The sequence below is a fragment of the Diceros bicornis genome, chromosome 21, assembly GCF_020826845.1.
Source record: "Diceros bicornis minor isolate mBicDic1 chromosome 21, mDicBic1.mat.cur, whole genome shotgun sequence".
Classification (NCBI taxonomy): domain Eukaryota; kingdom Metazoa; phylum Chordata; class Mammalia; order Perissodactyla; family Rhinocerotidae; genus Diceros; species Diceros bicornis.
Window position 1 is genome coordinate 46,042,364 of NC_080760.1, and position 22,141 is coordinate 46,064,504.

The 22,141-nt window shown below is 35.3% G+C and overlaps 1 protein-coding gene across 2 annotated transcripts in view; it reads left to right on the forward strand.

Annotated features, from left to right (window-relative positions):
* The window catches only part of EFR3A (EFR3 homolog A), a 102,023-nt gene that overhangs the window by 41,332 nt on the left and 38,550 nt on the right, over positions 1-22,141 (forward strand). For both annotated transcript variants that reach the window (XM_058564948.1, XM_058564949.1), the window contains exons 5-10: positions 2,662-2,783; positions 4,972-5,121; positions 5,727-5,864; positions 11,368-11,446; positions 15,060-15,195; positions 16,907-17,074. In XM_058564948.1, coding sequence (XP_058420931.1) covers positions 2,662-2,783; positions 4,972-5,121; positions 5,727-5,864; positions 11,368-11,446; positions 15,060-15,195; positions 16,907-17,074 — 793 coding nt within the window. The remainder of the gene's footprint in view (positions 1-2,661; positions 2,784-4,971; positions 5,122-5,726; positions 5,865-11,367; positions 11,447-15,059; positions 15,196-16,906; positions 17,075-22,141) is intronic.

Here is a 22,141-nt window from a genome sequence, read left to right on the forward strand (position 1 = left end):
TACAGATAAGGAATTGAAGCTAAATAACTTGTCCAAAAACACAGCGAAGTAATTCTGTATATAACAGGGATTCAGTCCTAGGTTTTTCCTATGCCAAAGCTTGTGTTCTTTGCAATATATATAAATATACTCATTGCTGTGAATTAAGATCTAGGGAAAGCATAGATTACTTTCCTTTTTTTTCTTCCTCTTGTATTTGATCCATCTCATTTTTTTCGAACCTCATTCCTAATCTTAACCTTTTTCTTTGAATATTGTTGACAGTTGACCATAGGGACCATTGAAACCATTCACTACCCTAAAGCAGTGATTCTCGACCAGGGGCGATTCTCACCACTCTCTCTTCTCCCTAAACATTTGGCATTGTCTGGAGTGATTCTGATTTTCACAACTGAGGGTGGGGAGTGCTAGTGGTATCTAGGATGCTAGGGGTACTGCTACGCATCCTACATGTAGTACACAGGACAGTCCAAACAAAGAATTTGTCAGGTCCCAAATTTTAATAGTGTTGAGGGGGAGAAACTCTGCATCTAAAGGGTTGCATTGTGGCTGCCTTTTATTGTACCTTTTGAAACATATCTAATTCATTTAAAAAATTAAGTGAAAAAAAATGAGACTTATTTTTTTTGAGTAAATACTGTGTGCAAGGCATTGTGCTAACTTTCGTTTGGTTTTCATTTGAACCGCTTAACAACCCTATAAGTTAAATATTCTGTTTCACAGGTTACGTATTTTGTTATTAATCCAGGATCCAAATCCAGAGCCATCTAACAGAGTCCATTTGTAATCTCTGCACTGCACTGTGTCACATTTTTCTTCACTCCTACGTGTGATAAGTCTGTATGATAAAACTTTTATTTATTTTTGCACAGAGTATGTAGGTTTAGAATTTGTTAGAGAGTTCCCAGAGTTATGGGAATTAGAAGAGCTTTTCCATAAAACTGGGAAGGAAGACATGCTTTGTGCATTCCTCTGGAGCATAGCTGCCCAGTTTTCATTCTGTTCTTTATGCTCAAGGATACTAGAAGCTGCTTCTGTAAATGATCACTCAGACTGTAATCTTATTTGTGGCTTTCAATAAATGAAAAGAGAGTAAAGTTTTTCTTTCTAAAAATTTTCCAGAACATTTAACATTTTATGGCTAGATTTTTTTTATTTCTGATTAATTGTTTTTATTTAAAAAGTAATGTTTATTGTAGCATATTTGGAAAATGCTAGACAGTATAAAAGAGTAAACAAGTTAAAGATGCCTGTAATTCCAATATTCAGAGGTAATCCTTGAATATTTTTATTTTTTTAAATACATATTAGAAAGTGGGAAACATGTAGACGTTTGTGTGTTTTTTTAATTTACATTTTTTGAGTATTTCCCTCTGTCATTTGAAGTTTATTTTTATGAGAAGTATAAATATTTGACTTAGTCTTTTCTGAAACTGTTCATAGGGTTAGTGTGTAGTATGGGAATCCTGAAAATTGCTCACAGCCCTGGACTGTAATGCCAGTTTCACCATTTACTAACTGTGTCACTTTGGGCAAGTGATTTACCTTCTGAATTCCAGTGTTCCTATCTGTAAAATTGGGATAATGACACCTTCTTTACAGGGTTGTTGCAGTGATTAAGTAAGAACTCATGTGAAAGCACAGTGTACGGAACAGAATAGTAGTGAATGTCAGTTTAATCTCAACCAACTGTAGTATTTGTGACCCTTTTCTAGGTAATGTGAATCATAAATTATAATTTAAAACAAATGCCTAGCTCTGGCTGAATTAATTTAAAATCTTTATGGTATCGTCATTTGATTTCTTCAAATTTATTCTATGCTTATTTCAGTTTTGTTTCCAGAAGAGTATCAGGAAATTTGGTTGAATAGTTTTTCGGATATAGCCTTTTAAAGCCGTCAGTCTCTATGCTGGCAGGTATTTGTATATATTGAAATTTGCAAGTAAACGTAATAGTTTGTTGCTTAAGGCTATTTAGTATATAGAAGTAATAAATCACTGAATGAATGAGAAAGTTAATGAGGAAAGAGAGTGCATATTAAGGAATCTTAGGGGCCAGGTCTGTGATACACGTAAACTGTTTAAAATTTTCTAAACGTATGGATCACTTGCTCGCTCTCTTTTTTTTTTCATTAGAAAAGAGATAGAATAAATTTTACCATCTTTGTATTTTTCTTCCTACTGAATTTGTTATGTTTCCTTCAGTTTATGTCCCCTTTTCTTTTCCGTCTTATTTGTATAATTTTTTTTTCATTCATGTGTTATTTAACAGCTGTCATGGAAGATTTCCTACCCATGATTAAGTAATAGAATTCCCTAGAGGTCTGGGCCTAACCAAAGTTATCACTGAAGTGTTGTCAGCATCTAGGATGTAGAAAAGCTTTATAGTAAGACCTTTCCTTCTAGAGAGTGGGCTCACTCACTCAAAAGGAACTGGATTAAAAAGTTATATTTAATATTTATAATGCTATATCCTTGATTTTCTCAAGTTCATTATTTAAGAAATCCTTTTGTATATACGTGATATTTGTGATATTTTGTGTATTTCATTTGCTTCTTATTTGGATATTTCTTGTTAATGTAGCAAATAATGAATGAAAGTAAATGTGCTTGTTCTGTACTTTCAAAAAGGTGATAACACATTTATATTATTTTTTTTAGTTTGTCAAATTTGCAAATATTGAAGAAGACACACCGTCCTATCACAGACGTTATGACTTTTTTGTATCTCGCTTCAGTGCCATGTGTCATTCCTGTGATAGTGATCCAGAAATAAGAACAGAGTATGTATTACTTTATGATTTATAGTCAGAGTGATTTGTCGATGAATACCGTGTTTATATATTACATAATGATTACCAAAGGAAACAAGAAGATATTTGCTTTATCCCTAAAATTTCCGTTGCTGTTAGAAGAACCAACTGAAGTAGCAAAATTGAGAGAAATTCAAAAATTTATATTTATACGTGAGGTATCTTATTTTCAGGTGTTCAGCGCCCCCTAATGAAAGATCTTGTCTTTTGCACATATTTTCACTTAACATTTTTCATTAATGTTTACGAAAAGAAACTTGAAATTTTCTATACACAAATGAAAAGCCGTATAGTACTTTTTTCCTAGTTCTAGGTCTTTCCAGTATTATATGATATTTGAAATCCAAAATGACAACATTTCATTTGAATCACTGTAAAACAAATGAGTAAGGGAAAATACTTAGAAGGTTTGATTTTTCTCCTGCTTTGCCTTTAAGTAAAAGCCCTTTTGGTTTTCTTCAGGTGTATTTACATTCCCATTTAGGTTCTAACTTAGATACGTATTATCAATCCCTTTATTTTTAGCAGTACACTATCAAATAGAACTTAGGGGTCATGGGCAGTAGGAAATGGGGCTGATAACTGTTAAGAATTTCTTAAAATATTTGCCTTACAGATACTACCTTTGTAGTAATGTTAAGCCTGCCCACCCTTGATAGCTGCACAAGAGTCTCTCAAGACTGTCTTTCTGTTTTAGAAAGCAGCACGTGTAGATACAGCTTTGAAAAGGGCAAAGTTTGTCTATGTGTCTCTCGTTCACTTTCTCACCTGTTGAGTATCGTATTACTGCCACATGCCACTCTCCATCTGCTGCTCCTCAGTGCCTGCATTATTTCCCCATGGGTTTGTAAAGCATTGTCACCCCCTTCCCCATATCTCCCATTCTCTAAACCTATTTATAGCTTTTGGAAGACAGTGCTGGGTAAGCTGAATAAACCTCTAATGGTGAATATGTCAAATAGTAGAAAAAAGGAAGTAAATAACAATGAAATTTGACCGGAAGGAAGGTGTTTTGGGGCAAATGGGCTACCAGGTTAGCTCTGCTTGGGAGACTGTTCTTCCCCAGCTTTTTTTTTTTTTTTTTTTTTTTTTTTGTGAGGAGGACCAGCCCTGAGCTAACATCCAATGCCAATCCTTCTCTTTTTTTGCTGAGGAAGACTGGCCCTGGGCTAACATCCATGCCCATCTTCCTCTACTTTATATGGGACGCCACCACAGCATGGCTTAACAAGCGGTGCATCGGTGCGCACCCGGGATCCGAACCGGCGAACCCCGGGCCGCCGCAGCGGAATGTGCGCACTTAACCACTTGCGCCACCGGGCCGGCCCTTCCCCAGCTTTTATATGTATGCTGTTTTCTAGTTACTTTTCTTCTCATCCTTGAACCTGTAGAATTTTTTTTTTTTTTTTTTTTTTTTTTTTTTAAGAAGAGGAAGGAAGAGCTTGAGGAAGTTGAGGGTTATGGATTGGGATGGGAGGATAGGGCAGCATTCTCTCACAATGTGGATAAATTTTAAGTCACATATGATATTTTAAGTCACGTGACAATGTATATATGTCAGTACATAGATGTATATGTGTGTATGCGGCTGAGGTTATCAGTCCTCCATTTTGGTAGTTCTCATTTGTCATACCTTTAAAGGAACCAGCTTAGTCCTCCGTCTAGGTGGACTGAGGAGGCAAGAGGCTCTCAAGGAGAAACAATGAAAGAAAAGTCTGAGGAAGCACTGAGGGTGTTCAGGAACAGTGAAATCCTGTTTTCTCTTAGCTTCTGAGACTTCTGGGCAAGAAATGGAGAGAATCCAGTTCATGTTAGTTTGAATTATCATCCTCTTAAGGAAACCTAATTCTTTTGATTAAATCATTTTTTGTTGAAAAAGACTACACAGACTAGATATTTCTATGTTTTACCGTCCTTTTAAACTTTAAATGCTGATTTTAACAAAACATAGTGTTCAAAGAAAGCCTCTTTGGAGCTGCCATATCTCTGTGTCCATCTTAGTTTTTTGAAATTTTAATTTCTTAGACTTATTGTGTGTTATTTTCTTTTTATTGACTTGAGATAACAATACTTATTTGGCATCCCTTCTCTTAACTAAGTAAACAGACTTGTTGAAGTAATTTTTTTTCATGATTCAATTTTTTCTTGTTTTTTATAGAATCCGAATTGCTGGAATCAGAGGTATTCAAGGCGTGGTTCGCAAAACGGTTAATGATGAACTTCGGGCTACCATTTGGGAACCTCAGCATATGGATAAAATTGTTCCGTCCCTGCTATTTAACATGCAAAAGATAGAAGAGGTTGACAGGTATTGAATAAAGATGTTAGGGTTGCGGCTGTGTTACTTTTGTATATATGTATGTGTGCTTGCTTGCTAGGATAAGGAGGTTTTTGTCTTTAGTATTATATAAGTAGTAGTCTCGTAAACTTGAGTGAGTTTAGACGTGCACTTTCTGAAAAACTTATTCCTCTGTAGTGATCACGTGAGGCTTAGCAGACCACAGGTTCTTACTTGTGCACTTAAGGTTTTGTTTGTGAGGTTAAATTTACACTCTGCTTGCTGCTTATTGTTGAGCATTCAAATGGCTGTTTGAATTAACACTACTTCAAGTCGCCAGTGTGAGAAACAGAAATTATAGCTGAACTTCTGCTATTCTTTAGAGATCCAGGATGCTTTTTCATAGGGAGTTAGAACTAACCAAAATAATAATAATGATGATGATTGTTATTGCTATACATTTTTTTCAACGAAAAGGGTTTGATTGTGTTTATTTCTTAGTCATTTTTCTAAGATATTTTGGGATAAAAGAAAATGTCATTTTAACGTTTCTGAGAAGTAAGATCTGTTCTGTTTAACTGTTAGAACTAGCAGAATTCTCACATTGGTTTGTCTTTATTTCTTTTTCTTTTCAGTCGCATTGGCCCTCCTTCTTCTCCTGCTGCAGCTGACAAAGAAGAGAATCCTGCGGTGCTGGCTGAAAACTGTTTCAGAGAACTGCTGGGTCGAGCGACTTTTGGGAATATGAATAATGCTGTTAGGCCAGTTTTTGCGTAAGTAGTTGGCATTTTCCTGGTTATTTGTGACTGTGCTGTATTAATGCTGTGTTAATTTACTAATTTACAGAGAACAGATGCTTTTTACTTGTATGAGTTAGTTATTAATGGAGCAGTGTAGCGTTGTGGGAAGAGTATAGGATTGAGTCAGATATCATACGTTTGAGCACTGGTTCAACCACTTCACCAGCTTTTTCCCCTTAAAAATGAAATACAATCATGTGCTTGATATCATGTGCATCATTTGTCTTGAATTTCTACTCACAGACCTTGAAATGCAGATGCACAGTAAAATATTAAAACAAACAGTGCCCAAGTGTGATGTATCTTGTTTTATTAACTTCTGTGGTCAGTTCCCTTTATTCCCTGGCTTCTAGTTCTTGGCTTTCTTTTTGCCATGTCTGGATTGCCTTAGAGCACATTCACTTCTCTGAGTAAATTTCTTCTTATACCTAGTGAACTAATCAGAGCAGGAATATTAAATATCTCATTGGTACTTATATTCTGCCTTCCAGGCAAGATACATTTGTGAACTTTGAGTTTCTCCACATAGATGTTATCTCTCAAGCCTTGTCAAGCCTTTGTGTTCTAACTCAATCATCAGATGATAGATCTACTATGTAATATTCTGTGTAATTTATAGACATTTTTGCTAGTCTTTTGTTAATCATTTGCCTTGTCCTTTTCCCTCCCTTACTGTAATGTCTTTGTAGCAGAGATGAAGTAGTCTAAATGTAACATCTAGAATTCTTTATTTAGGACAAATATTTGGGTTCAGAGTTGAGCTTTAGTTACAAGAATCTGTAAACCACAAACTTATATTAAAAATCAGAGAATCATTAGATTTTCAAAGGGATCTGTGATTCTTCACACCCCTCTTCCAAAAGAAAAATTGAGATCTACTGTTTAAAAACTCTGTGGTTTAAAAATTTGGGAAAACCAAATTTATGTCAAATATAACTAAAGGCAGATTTACTTTTTAATGTCCAGACATGCTAATTTAATATCAGAATTCCAGTTTTTATCTTAATACTTTTATTAACCGAGAGGTAATCGAGAAGGCCTTAAACATCTAGAGAGTGAGCCTGGAAGAAAGAAGCTACCAAATTAACTGTACTTGAGTTGGGTGACTTAAAGTGGGCTATATTGTTTTCTACATCGAACTTAATGGACAAATCCTGATCATATGTTAGTTAATTAATTGTTAATTAAGTATTAGTTAATTATATAGTTAATTAGCTAATTGAATATTAAATGCCCTCTGCAAGTAAGGTACCAGGTATTTTTTGGAATATATGCATGAATAAAACTGTCCGAGTTCTTAACAAACATGATGACTTGCACCTTAGTTATAGTACAATATATGGGTTATGAGAAAAGGTCAAAAAGTGCTATAGCAGTTCAAAACAAAGAAGTCAAGTTGAATTTGGGATAGTGGAGGCGATCTCTTTTGAGGTAGACTTAGGTAGATAAGTAGGTTTTAGCTGGTTGAGAGGCGTGAGCAGAGGCAGAGAATAAGTGTGGACTTTGAGTGAGGAGCAGAGATTAGTTGATACCATTGGCTGGAGGGTGGGATATAGTTAAAGGGTTAGTGTAAGATAAGAGAAATAGTGTTGAGCCTGTACTTAAAGAGATCTTAAAATTTTATATTTATATTTAAATCTGTGGTAATTGGTTGAGATCTCAGCTCAGGGATATGAAACGGCTAGAATTGTCGTATGAGAAAATTAATCATATGAGCTATATAGAATGGATTTGAGCCAGGGTCAGTATGTTAGGAGGTTACTATTATAAAATTCTTGACAAGAAGTATAAGAACCAGAAGTAATTGGTAGCATTCTTGAAGAGGTAAATAAAGTTTAGTTTTCTGCCTCTTAGCACAGTGGATTTTGAACTTTGTAGAAAAGTAGTGGTTTATTTTAATTTCAGGGAATTTTACAAACTCTTTTATTGCTCAGCTACTTCAGGAGGTTTTACTTTAGTTTAAACTTACAATTTTCTCTGTTCTCCTTGCTTTAAGGAAAAAATTATTTTTTCTTTATATAGTATTCTTAGATACTGAGAAATGTGTCCTATGCTCACTGTTTATTAAAAATGTAATATTCAAAGGGCTGGCCTGGTGATGTAGTGGTAAAGTCTGGTGCTTCGCTTTGGCGGCCGAGGTTCATGGGTCCGGATCCTGGGTGCAGACCTACACCACTTATCAAGCCATGCTGTGGTGGCAACCCATATACAAAATAGAAGAAGATGGGCACAGATGTTCGCTCAGGGCCACTCTCCTCAAGCAAAAAGAGGAAGATGGGCACAGACGTTTGCTCAGGGCCACTCTTCCTCAAGCAAAAAGTGGAAGATTGGCAACAGATGTTAGCTCAGGGCCAATCTTCCTCACCAAAAACGTAATATTCAAAATTTCTATTAGATAATTTATTTTATTTACTAGATCAAATAATGATTGAAATAAGAAACCTACTTCTATGTTGAACTAAAGCATTTCTTACAAGTAAAATTTCCAGAGCAATTTTTTCCCACCTTAAGAGCTACGTTCTATAGTCATTCATTGACTAGAAATGAAATACTTTTGAGACTATTCCTTGTTAATGCCAGAAGACTTCTTTGAGGTACTAATTTCTCAAAGTGTGCTACAGCTTACCATTTTTACTTTGACTAAAAATAATTATTTCATACATCATTGAAAATACTATTCTTAATTGCATACTTTTTCATATACTATAAAAGTTTAACATTGAAAGAAAAATTATTAATGTGAAGGGAGACGTGGTTTTAATAATATATTTCCAATGTAAAATATTTTTGCTTTTTATTTCTTTGCATTCTCTTCTTAAATATCATCTGACTATTAGGAATTGGCCTATTTCATGTTTTGCAAACTGTGGTTCTGATTTTTTTAACTGGAATATGTTCAACTCAAGATTTCAGTTTTTGGAAAATTTAGTAGATTAGGATAAAAATGCAGTACTTTTAGTTAAAGATGTATCATAGGAGGGTATGGTCACTCAATTGTCAGAATTCCTTTTTGAATGTTTTGAACTTAGAAAATTTAGTTTGACTTTTTAAAATAGACCAGATGTCATGTCAGTGTTTGTTGAATACTGGGGCAAAAAATGGGGGTGCTAGAGTAGCAGGGAAAAAGAGAGATAAAGATTGAGAGTAAAGTTAATATCGTCCATTGTCACATGCCGTGCTGGGTGATTTCACTAGCTTTATCTCATTTAATCCTTACAGTATAGTTACCCTGTAAGGGGCAGGTGTCGTCAGTCACATGTTACAGATGACGAGACTTTGGCCAACAGCTCTAAACTTTAAGTTCTTTGCATTGATTGATTCTGTGCCTTTAAAGATTTCATACTTGTACACCTAAGTTATTCCTCAAGGTTTATAAAATACTATTGAAATTAAACTTTGACATTTGGAAATAAAATTAGACATTTGGAAGTAGAATGTCAACAGCTGTGATAAAAGATAAAAGCTCTTCATGTTTCTTAATCTTTTCCACCAAAGTTGATAGAAGAGAGTAAAGTGATATTTGACCCTCGGTTGTCCAGAAGTAGCTTAAAGTAAGAAATTGGAAGTTTCTTTGAAGTCTCATGTTTTATTGTACAAATTAGTGGAAATTTTATATACCATTATATAGTTATTTCCATGATTTTTGTATATATGAAAATAAGTAGTTTTCTTCTCAACAGTCTGAGTGAAATTGCTGTTCCAGTGAAAGGAATAGTAAGGGGAAAATTTTATACTTCATTTGACCCCTTAGTCCTACTGTGCTTACAGATCTCCCGCTAGTGTCCACATTGTGGAATTAAAATAGTTTTTGTTCAAACTGAATATATTTTGTGCCAGTTCTTGTTTTAGAAGTGGTTAATTGAATTGAATTTCTCTTTTTTTTTCTTTTACCTTCAAATATCTCACCCAGTTGAGTGTGTAGCTCTGCCTTTTCTTCTTTATTGTGCATCAGTGACCTCTCAATATGAAACTCCCTACCTGTTTTGGAAAGATATTAAGAGTAGTAAATCATATAAGTCTGGGACAGTGGTTCTCAGAAGTTAGTGTGCTCATTAATCCTTAGGATGCTTATTAAAAGTGCGAGATCTGGGCCCAGCCCTGTGGCCTAGAGGTTAAGTTTGGCATGCTCTGCTTCAGTGGCCTGGGTTTGGTTCCTGGGCGTGGACCTACACTACTCTTTGGTGGCCGTGCTGTGGCAGTGACCCACATGCAAAATAGAGGAAGATTGACATAGGTGTTAGCTCAGGGCAAATCTTCCTCAGCCAAAAAAAAAAAAAAAAAAAAGTGCAAGATCTTAGGCCCCCTAATCCATGGATTTGGTGCTGAGGCACAGTAGAGAGCCCAGAAATCCGTTGTGGTTGTTCCCAAGGTGATTTTGATGCACGTTGTCTGAAAAACATGATTTGAAAATCACTGGTCCAGTATTTGGAAATTCTTTTCCTCTCTGTTTCCCTTTGCTACTAAACTTCTAGAAAAAATAGTATCTAGTTATTGCTTCTGCCTCCTTGCCTCCCGTGTTCCTGGTTCCACTGCAGTCTGCAGTCTGACTTTTCTTGCCCATCTGTTGGAGCTCTACTTGCAGAAGTAACCAGTACACTGGACCTGTGACATTTCCCTCTGCTTTTTCCTCTCTCTGAATGGCTCTTTTTCTGGCCTCTGCTTCAGCTCAACCTTTTACTGTTTTTCTCCCAAATTATTTTTCTCACTCTACACTTTCTTTTGTCTTCAAGATTACAACTATTTACTAACATTCTGATTAAGCTCAAACTTATATTTCTTGGTCTTAACTTTCCTTTGATGTTTAGTTCATTATTTCCATTTGGGGAGAATTGAGATGATGATGATATCGAGTCATGAACATGGGATATCTCTCTCTTTAATGTCTTTCAATGAAATTTTATAATAATCTTCATGAAGTTCTTAATAAAAGGTGTATTCCTAGGAACTTTATATATTTTTTTGTCTTTTTAAAAATTAAGACTTTTTGGTTGTTAATACATAGAAGTGCAGTTGACTTTTGTGTATGCATCTTATATCTGTTGGTTTGGGTGTAAACTCTCATTAAATCTAAGAATTTTATTAAAGGTTTGCTGTTGGTTTTTAAAATCATAAGCATTTTTTGGTATGCTTTTTCTGCTTTGAGTGGTTCTTAGGAAATTTAACATTCATTTTTTATATAAAGTTTAACGTTCATTTTTTATGTAAAGTTTAATATTTTCCTTCCTCCTTAGAAACACAAAGTTAAACTCTTTTGTCTTAACCATCTATTTTTTCCTAGTATTTTAGTTAGTTTTTCAGCTCCACAAATTAGATAATGTTGTTATGTTATTCAGTCAGCGTTTGTGCGTATTTTAACCTCTGTGGTTTTCACTTCCATTGCTCACCATTCCTTTTTGCCTTTCTGTCTTTCCTTCTGTGATCGTCTTTTTCCTTTTTCCTTAATTCCTAAAGTAATTTTTCTTATTGTCAATTATAGGCATTTAGATCATCACAGACTGTGGGATCCCAATGAATTTGCAGTTCACTGCTTTAAAATTATAATGTATTCCATTCAGGTAAGGATTGGTTAACTATTATATTTACGTAAGTTAATTTTGGTTCTATTTCGATAAACATGTAATCAGACAGATATAGAACACTGTAGGGTATAAAACATGTTCTTAATTTAGTTTCTTATCTCATTTATTTTTATTTTCCACTTATGTTTTTATTAGCCAAGATGAAAAGACATTTAATAAAAAGAACTAAATGACTTTATGATGGTGCTCTTTATTGTGCCTTTATTTAATACATTTATTGTATATTTATATTTCACTGATAAACTGTTATTGGAATTGATATTAATATGGCAGCATATAGCTGATACTAAACAACTACCATTTATGGAGTATTTACGATGTAATAGTAGATGTATTAAGTCCTTTACTCTTTATAGAACCTTATGGTGAAACAGTCTTCTCTGCTGCACAGGACCACTTTGGTTTTCCTCGAAACCTGAATAGACCCAGTTAGCTCTTAATTCAAGTGGGACTTTAGGTCTTTTCTTTACACCATCTACATTTTTTTTTTTTTTGATGGGGAAGATTGGCCCTGAGCTAATGTCTGTTGCCAATCTTCCTCTTTTTTTTTGGCTTGAGGAAAATTGTTGCTGAGGTAACATCTGTGTCCATCTTCCTCTACTTTATATATGGGATGCCACTGCAGTGTGGCTTGATGAGGGGGTTCGTAGGTCTGCACCCAGGATCTGAATCCACGAACCCCAGGCCGCCGAAGCGGAGCACGCAGACTTAACCACTATACCACCAGGCCAGCCCCACCATCTACATTTTTAATGCCCTAAAAAGTCATCATTAATTTAAAGGAGATAAGGTAGTAAAACAGAGCACAGTTTTTAGTATAGGTCATACCAGGATTTACATCCTGTATGTGCTGTTGACTAGTTGTATAAAATTGGGCAAATTATTCAGCCTCTCTGAGCTTCAATTTCCTCATTTCTGAAAAGAAAACTTTAATGCATGCATTGAATGGTTCATTTATGTATTAAAATAGAAGCTACCATTTGTCAAGTGCTGGCTGTGCCTATGAGTATGCTAATAACCTTATATATGCTTTATCTCATTTAATCCTCCTTACTTTATGAAGTAGGTATTGTTATTCGCATTTTACAGATCAGAAAACTGACTTTTAAAGAGGTCAGGTAGCTCATTCAAGGGCACAGAGGTAGAAAGTAAAGTCAGGATTCAAATTCTGATCATTCTATTCTAGAACTTTTAGTCTAAATTAACCATTAAGTTAAGGTTACTATAGCATGCCAGCATAATATAGGTTTTCAATAAATGGTAGTTATTATAAAGCTGGTTTGGATGTGGAAGGATAATTTAAAATTTTTTTTCCAGTTTTTATATTGAGATATAATTGACGTACAACATTGTATAAGTTTAAAGTATATAGCATAATGATTTGATATATTTATATATTGCAAAATGATTACCACAATAAGTTTACTCAAAATCCGTCACCTCACATAGTTACAGATTTTTTTTCCTTGTGATGAGAACTTTTAAAATCTTTTAATTTAATTTTAATTTAAGTAGGTAAGAAGTTGATCTGGCAGTCTGTGGACGTAATTAAGGCTGTTCTCCTGGTCTTTTGTAGCCTTGTGTTTCTTCATTTGCCCTCCGCATTCAGATTTAGTTGCTAAATGGAATTGTTTGTTGCAAGAAGTAAAGTAATAAAGCAAATGACAAAGTTGAAGAAACTTAAGGAATCAATAAATATTTGTTGATTAAATGTTTAAGTGGTTAGAACAGTGCCTGGCACCTGGTTACTTCTGAATGAAATGTTTTTTTTGTTGTCATTATTCTTATGTTCAGTGTTATAGTAATATATTGTTGCAGGAGTCACCAATTGAAGAGTAGTAGAATAGCTAGTTATGGAACGCTTTTCATATAATAGACACAGTTTTAGGTGCTTTACACAAATTAACTCATTTAATTGCCACAACAATCCTATGAAATAACTTGTTATTTTCTAAATATTGTAGATGAGGAAAACTGAGGCACAGAGAGGTTAAGTAACTCTCTCTCAAGCTATAAGCTATTAAGCTATTAAGCGATGGAGCCAGAATTTGAATCTGGGCAAATCTGACTCCAGGGCTTACATACTTAACCACTATATTATGTTGCTGCCGCTTTTTGTGTGTGTGTGTGTGTGAGGAAGATCAGCCCTGAGCTAACATCCGTGCTAATCCTCCTCTTTTTGGTGAGGAAGACCGGCTCTGAGCTAACATCTATTGCCAATTCTCCTCCTTTTTTTTTCCCCGAAGCCCTAGTAGATAGTTGTATGGCATAGTTGCACATCCTTCTAGTGGCTATATGTGGGATGTGGCCTCAGGGTGGCCGGAGAAGCGGTGCGTCGGTGCACGCCCGGGATCCGAATCCGGGTCGCCAGTAGCGGAGCGCGCGCACTTAACCACTAAGCCACGGGGCCGGCCCTATGTTGCTTCTTAAAGCTATTCATCCATTAATATTGCTTTAAACTTCAGTATAAGGGTGAATTTTACTGTAGGTAAATGATACCTCAATAAACCTGAATTAAAAAAACATACAGTATAAAGTGTACCATCTTTGTAGTTTCATTCCTTTCACTCCATGTTCTCTTTCTATACATGGTACTATTCTTGAGTTGTTGTGATCATGTGCTGATCACATTGCTTAGGATAGCCCTGCGTTATGTAATTATTAACAACACTCTCATTCATTTCTGAAATGCCCTGATTTGGACAGTACATCATATTGCCATCTTATTTATAAGACAGACTGTTTACGTAAGGTTCACACTGCAAAAGCATACAGCTCCCTGGGCAAGAAATTCAGTTTCAAGTTGTGTGTGCATCTGTCTATCTGTCTGACATTCCTCTATTTTAACATTGCTTTAAATGAAGCAAAAAGTAAAGAGAAAATGCAAACTTAATTTTTATTTTGGGTCGTTATAGAAGTAGATATGTTATGACGGAAATGCCAGAAATACCTGGAGATGAAATTAGTTATGTTGATAGATGGAAGAGAATTTTTTGCTTTTGAGCAGAATAGCCGTTGTGTGTTGGACACTGCTTATTAATATAAAACCACCCACTCCAAAGGAGAGAAAGGTAACCAGCCTGAAAACAGAGTAGAGGGGCCTATCCAATAAGAAATAGTATTTATCTAGTTTGGGTAAGAGAAGAACTGTAAATGGCATAATCAGTATATTTTTAACAACATTTTGCCGTATTATTAAATTATAAGAGTGTGTAAATGTTCTTTGTGAAATTACAGAGAAGTGTAAAGAGAGTAAAAACTTCTCATAAATCCCCTGTCAGAGATGGCCAGTATTAATATTTAGGTATATATAATTCTAGTCTTATTTACTTTTAGAAAACCAGATTGAATTTTATTAAACATAGTATTTTGCAACTTGCTTTTTCTGCTAAGAATATCATACATATGTTCTAGTATACCTATTTAATCTTAAAAAGAATGTTTTTTAATGGCTACATGTTGTTCCATAGCATGAGTACAAGTCTCCTATAATTGGATGTTTAAGTGCGCATGATTTTTCATTCTTATGAATTCTGCCAGGATGCATATAATTGTTCGCACATCTTTGTACTATTTTGTTCTTTTTTAGGCTCAGTATTCTCACCATGTGATCCAGGAGATTCTAGGACACCTTGATGCTCGTAAAAAAGATTCTCCACGGGTTCGAGCTGGTATTATTCAGGTTCTGTTAGAGGCTGTTGCCATTGCTGCTAAAGGTTCCATAGGTGAGTGCCAGCAAAAAAAACAGTTAATGCATCAATCTGTTTCAGAATGGTTTTTTTCAGTAAGTATAGCAATGTGTGGGAAACTCTTTGAAAATATTTCTTACGTTTTTAAATGTGCTATAATTTTTCTTGAAATTTTGGGTTCATGTGATTATTCTCAGACTTCTTGAGCATGCAGTTAAGCATTTTCCTCCAAATCAATCTCTCCTTCTCTTCCTCCTTTTTTCTAATAAAGATTTTTGAATACCAATTATATGCTAAACATTTGGGAGGACACAGATACAAGAAACTAATAGTTTACTTGGAGTTAGACAACTCTACCTAATATGGTAATACAAGGCAGAATTCTTATGATCACATATCATCACATAGCAGAGAAAAGAGGGAAAATGGATTAGCAAGAGCGAAATATTTTGTAGCGCTTTTGGCTAGAATGTGTGGTGGTAGTGTGGAAGAAGTCGGAGAAGTGGCTTTAAATTAAAGTTGCAGCCAGATCATGGATATAATTCTACAGTTGATTGACACTCTTTAAAGATTTACTATAATCCTTATCAGGATAATTCATTTGGCTGCAAAATGTAGGACATATTAGAAATAATAGGTGGTTGTCATCATTGTAGGCATGAGGAGAAGAACTGGAACGTGGATGGCAGCAGTAGGACTGGGAATGTAAAAGCAACAGGATTTGATAAGTGACTGACTGGGGGAGTAACAAGGAGAAGGGACAGGTCAGAGATGATGATTTTTCACCTATTTGTGATTAGAAGAATGGCAGGGTCCTTAGTAGAATTACTGAAGTTAGGAGGGGAATCTGGTTATGGTTTCTTTCCTTTAAAATCAAAGAGAAAAAATATATTAGCTACTGAAATATTCTAATATTTATTCAGTGTCAAATAAGCGTGGGCATTTTGGCTATGGGCTTTTCATTACTCATCTTGTAACTTAAAGAGATGGAAACAAGTTATTTAATTGGGAAGTTATTTAATTTGAAATATGAAATGAAATACAGATGATACATTGAATCATCACACTTAGTGATGTCTATTATGTGTGAGGGACTATGTGCTGGGCCTGTACATTCAAAGTATTTGAATGTGGCTGGCTGTCCTGGAGAAAGTTGTAATCAAGAGTAGGAGGAAGAAATAAAACACACGGATTAAAATATAGTGTGGTAAATGCAGTGACAGCAACACATGCGTAGTAATTATATAACTAAAAGTAGAGAGCAAATTTAGCTTCCCTGAATCTGATAAATTAGCTAGTTTCTGTCTAATAATTGAAGTAAATTCTTCTTCAGTCTTAAAAGATGCAAAATAAATTTGCTATGCCACAACAAGTTATCATAATTTTATGGATTTTGACCCAACAATCAAGTTAAATAATGTCCCCGTACACATTATTTTGGGAAGACAAGATGAGATAGGTGGAAAGTTTTTGTTAATCTTATATATGCATATACACATTTTGTGTGATTTATACCAGAGATTCAAACAGCAAGTTGCTTATAGATAGCCAGTAAATGTTTGTTGGAATAACTAGAAGACATTCTTATTTAAATGTTTCTCTTTTACTTTTTTAATGAACTGATTAGTTCATAAATTATTAAGTATTTCCAGCCACTTAGAAAATGTCTAGAAATCTCTGTTGAGAACTGATTTTGAGTGCATAATACTGGAAACATGTATCTGTTAACATCAATGATCATTTACAGGACCCACAGTGCTGGAAGTGTTTAACACTCTTTTGAAGCATCTGCGTCTCAGTGTTGAATTTGAAGCAAATGATTTACAGGGGGAATCGGAAGGCAGTGCCAACTTAAACACAAGTTCCAAAGACAATGATGAGAAGATTGTGCAGAACGCTATCATCCAAACAATAGGTGAGTATATTTCACTTTTCAAAACTATTATGTAAAGCCGTGGTTAAAAAGCTCTCACAGAAGGTACTTGACTCTTATAGTACATTAGTCAGAGATGGAGGATAGCTTAGTCTTTTAAAAAACTTTATATTTGGAAAATAGACATAAGAATAGAATACAGAACACTCTATACTCTTCACCTAGAATCATCTGTTGTTAATATTTTATGCCATTTACTTTATCGTTTGCACGCATGCTTGCACTCTCTTTCTCCCCCACTCCATTTCTGTGTGTGTGCAAGTATGTACACCCCAGCATGTCTTATTCGGCACACTACTGAACACATAGTAGGTGCTTAAGATTTTTCAAGTGACTGAAAACACAAAATATAGTAAAGTCCAATATTACCATGTAATCTCGACAAAGCAGAGACATTCTAGTTATTGCTTAAAACAGTTAGTATCAATGTATGATAAACCTAGCTTTTATTGTGACTTAAGTTTGTTTCGATTATTCATGAATTTTCTGAGATAGTTTAAGATAATAAATCAGCTAATCTTGTTTTCACAGAATTAATTTAAATTGCTTTAGTGACTTCGATTAATTCAGTGTTACTGTTTCACTCTAGAATATTTATTTTTCCTCAAGTATTTTATCATAAAATGTATATACAGCAGACTCAAGCAATATTTCTGTGACATAACACATTGAGAATAACGTGAAAATGAAAACATGACAGAAAAATGCCATGTGGCACAGTAAGATTTTTATTTAAATCACATTTCTGATTTGCTCACTGTTGTCTTTTAGATGTTCTCAGTATTCTCGTAGTTTTCACATTGTGTGGATATTCCTGGTGGTGGGCCATGGAGCAGGGCTGCTGTAGCTTTTGCACTTTAAGTTATAAAGCTGTTGGCCAAGTTCTTTTCAAATAATCAAGAACATAGCTCCTTACTGTGTTCTTTTGTGGGTAGGGGGGTCATTAGCATTTCTACTCATCAGTTCAAGTACAAATAATGGGTTTAGAGAATGGTTACTTTCAGGACTGTCCTCAGAGTCGATCAGAGGAGATGACTGGCAAGCTTGGAACAGAAAGTCAGTCTCCAGTTTTGTACTCTGATTAGGACCGTGTCTAATTGGGTTCTTGGAAAGTTAAAACTACGTTATAGGGAGGAAGTAGAAAGTAATGATAGCATGGGCTTTGGAAATGAATAGCCCTTATCTCAGATCTTAATATTAGCTGTGTAGTTTCTTGTATGAGTTCTTAACCTCTCTTATCCTCATTTCCACAAGAGGAAACTGAGGCTAGTAACAGTACCTAGTCTCGTAAGGTTATTCTGAGGATCCAAATACAAAGTAGTTTTTTGCCCCAGAAATAAGTGCTCTTTAAGTGTTAGCTAGACTAATATACTCTATGTGGATTGAGTAATATTAAGATCATGAGATTTTTGATTGCTAAAGTACGTGATAATGGGAAATAACTTTTACTCCTATGTCCAATCAAAATGATGAATAGAATAATTTGAGTTTGTATAATAGATTATTAACTCCAATAATAGAAGCTGAAGAGTTAAACTGAAAAATTAATTTATTCTGGGCCGACCCTGTGGCTTAGCGGTTAAGTGCACGCGCTCCGCTACTGGCGGCCCGGGTTCGGATCCCGGGCACGCACCGACACACCGCTTCTCCGGCCTGCTGAGGCTGCATCCCACATACAGCAATTAGAAGGATGTGCAGCTATGACACACAACTATCTACTGGGGCTTTGGGGGAAGAAAAAAGGAGGAGGAATGGCAATAGATGTTAGCTCAGAGCCGGTCTTCCTCAGCAAAAAGAGGAGGATTAGCACGGATGTTAGCTCAGGGCTGATCTCCCTCACCAAAAAAAAAAAAAAAAAGAAAAAGAGAAAAGAACAATTAATTTATTCTTAAATGTTAGAAGTGCAGAAGGTTTCTGTAATGATTGATACGTTTTAAGAAATGAGCAAAAACAGCCATGATTTCATATCTGTTCTGATCTTTCAAAGAAACAACAAAGTTGGAGGTTGGAGTGGATAACTAAATGTAAATCTTTTATGACCAAGAATAAACCATCAAAAGCTATAGCAGATAAACTTAAAATATCCACAAAACCCAACAGTGCAAGAGAAAAATGACAAGTTAAATGAATTACTCTTTTTTTAGATCAGTTGAATTATGTATGTTGAATTAACCCACAGGGTTAAACTATAAACCTGGTTCATTGTGGTGACATTCTAAAACATTTTAGGAATTCTAGAAAGCCAAAGTAGTAACTTAATTATTGACTTCTTTACCAAAGTGTGGCCTAATTACTGACTTCCTTACCAAAACAAGAATTTAGGCTCACAATATCAGAACAAGAGATTCATCAGAAATACCACAAAAGATTTTTTTTTCCTTTTTCTAAAACTCTAATCAACTCAAATGGATAAATTCTTAGAATCATACAGCTTCCAACACTGAATCAAGAAGAAATAGAGAATTTTAATAGACCAATCACCAGTAAGGAGATCAAAACAGTAATCAAAAACCTCCCCCAGAATAAAAGTCCAGGACCAGACAGCTTCCCTGGTGAATTCTACCAAACATTCAAAGAAGACTTACTACCTATCCTTCTCAAACTCTTCCAAAAAATTGAAGAGGAAGGGAAGCTTCCTAACTCATTCTACAAGGCCAACATTACCCTGATTCCAAAACCAGACAAGGAACAACACAAAAAAAGTTACAGGCCAATATCACTGGTGAATATTGATGCAACAATCCTCAACAAAATACTAGCAAATTGAATACAACAATACATAAAAAAGATTATACACCATGATCAAGTGGGGTTTATTCCAGGGATTTAGGGATGGTTAAACATCCACCAATCAATCAACGTGATACACCACATTAACAAAATATACAGTAAAAATCACATGATCATCACATAGATGGTCAGAAAGCATTTGACAGGATACAGCATCCATTTACCATAAAAACTCTCAATGAAATGGGTATAGAAGGAAAGTACCTCAACATAATAAAGGCCATATATGACACACCCACAGTTATTATCATACCCAATGGTGAAATACTGAAAGTTATCCCTCTAAGATCAGGAACCAGGCAAGGATGCCCACTTTTTATTTTATTTTTTTTTAAGATTTCATTTATTTATTTATTTTTTCCCCTCAAAGCCCCAGTAGATAGTTGTATGTCATAGCTGCACATCCTTCTAGTTGCTGTATGTGGGACGCGGCCTCAGCATGGCTGGAGAAGCGGTGCATCGGTGCGCGCCCGGGATCCGAACCCGGGCCGCCAGCAGCGGAGCGCGCGCAGTTAACCGCTAAGCCACGGGGCCGGCCCAAGGATGCCTGCTTTTGCCACTCTTATTTAATATAGTATTATAAGTCCTAGCCAGAGCAATCAGGCAAGAAAAAGAAAGAAAAGGGATCCAAATTGGACAGGAAGAAGTGAAACTGTCACTATTTGCAGATGACATGATTTTATATATAGAAAACCCTAAAGAATCCACCAAAAAACTTTTAGAAATAGTAAATGAATATGGTATAGTTGCAGGATACCAAATCAGTATACAAAGATCAGTTGCCTTTCTATACGCTAACAGCAAAGTAGCAGAAAGAGAAATTGAGAACACAATCCCGTTTACAATTGCAACAAAAAGAATAAAACACCTAGGAATAAATTTAACCAAAGAGGTGAAAGACCTGTACACTGAAAACTATAAAATATTGTTGAAAGAAATTGAAGACACAGAGAAATGGAAAGATATTCTGTGCTCTTGGATTGGAAGAATTAACATAGTTAAAATGTTCATACTTCCTAAAGCAATCTACAGATTCAGTGCAATCCCTATCAAAGTTCCAACAACATTTTTCACAGAAATAGAACAAAGAATCCTAAAATTTATGTGGAACAACAAAAGACCCTGAATAGCCAAAGCAATCCTGGGAAAAAAGAACAAAGCTGGAGGTATCACACTTCCTGATTTCAGAATATGCTGCAAAGCTGTAGTAATCAAAACAGCATGGTACTGGCACCAAAACAGACACAAAGATCAATGGAACAGAATCGAGAGCCCAGAAATAAACCCACACGTCTATGGGCAGCTAATTTTCAACAAGGGAGCCAAGAAAGCACAATGGAGAAAGGAAAGTCTCTTCAATAAATGATGGTGGGAAAACTGGACAGCCACATGCAAAAGAATGAAAGTACACCATTATCTTGCACCATACACAAAAATTAACTCAAAATGGATTAAAGACTTGAATGTAAGACCTGAAACCATAACATTTCTGGAAGAAAACATAGGCAGTACACTCTTCGACATCGGTCTTAGGGGCATGTTTTCAAATACGGTGTCTGACCAAGCAAGGGAAACAATAGAAAAAATAAACAAATGGGACTACATCAAACTAAAAAGCTTCTGCATAGCAAAAGAAATCATCAACAAAATGAAAAGAAAGCCTAACAATTGGGAGAAGATATTTGCAAACCACATATCTGATAAAGGGTTAGTGTGCAAAATATGTAAAGAACTCATACATCTCAACCACAAAAAAACTAACAACCCAGTTGAAAAATGGGCAAAGGATCTGAACAGACATTTTTCCAAAGAACATATACAGATGCCCAACAGGCACATGAAAAGATGTTCAACATCACTAATTTTGAGGGAAATGTAAATCAAAATTAGAACCACTTCACTCCTATCAGAATGGCTATAGTTAACAAGACAGGAAATAACAAGTGTTGGAGAAGATGTGGAGGAAAGAAAACTTGCATACACTGCTGGTGGTAATGCAAACTGGGGCAGCCACTATGGAAAACAGTATGGAGATACCTCAAAAAATTAAGACTAGAACCACCACACAATCCAGCTATTCTGCTGCTGGGTATTTATCCACAGAACTTGAAAACATGAATGTGTTAAGATATATGCACCCCTATGTTCATAGCAGCATTATTCACAATAGCTAAGACTTGGAAACAACTTAAGTGCCTATGAAGGGACGAACGGATAAAGAAGCTGTGGTATACATACACAATGGACTACTACTCAGCC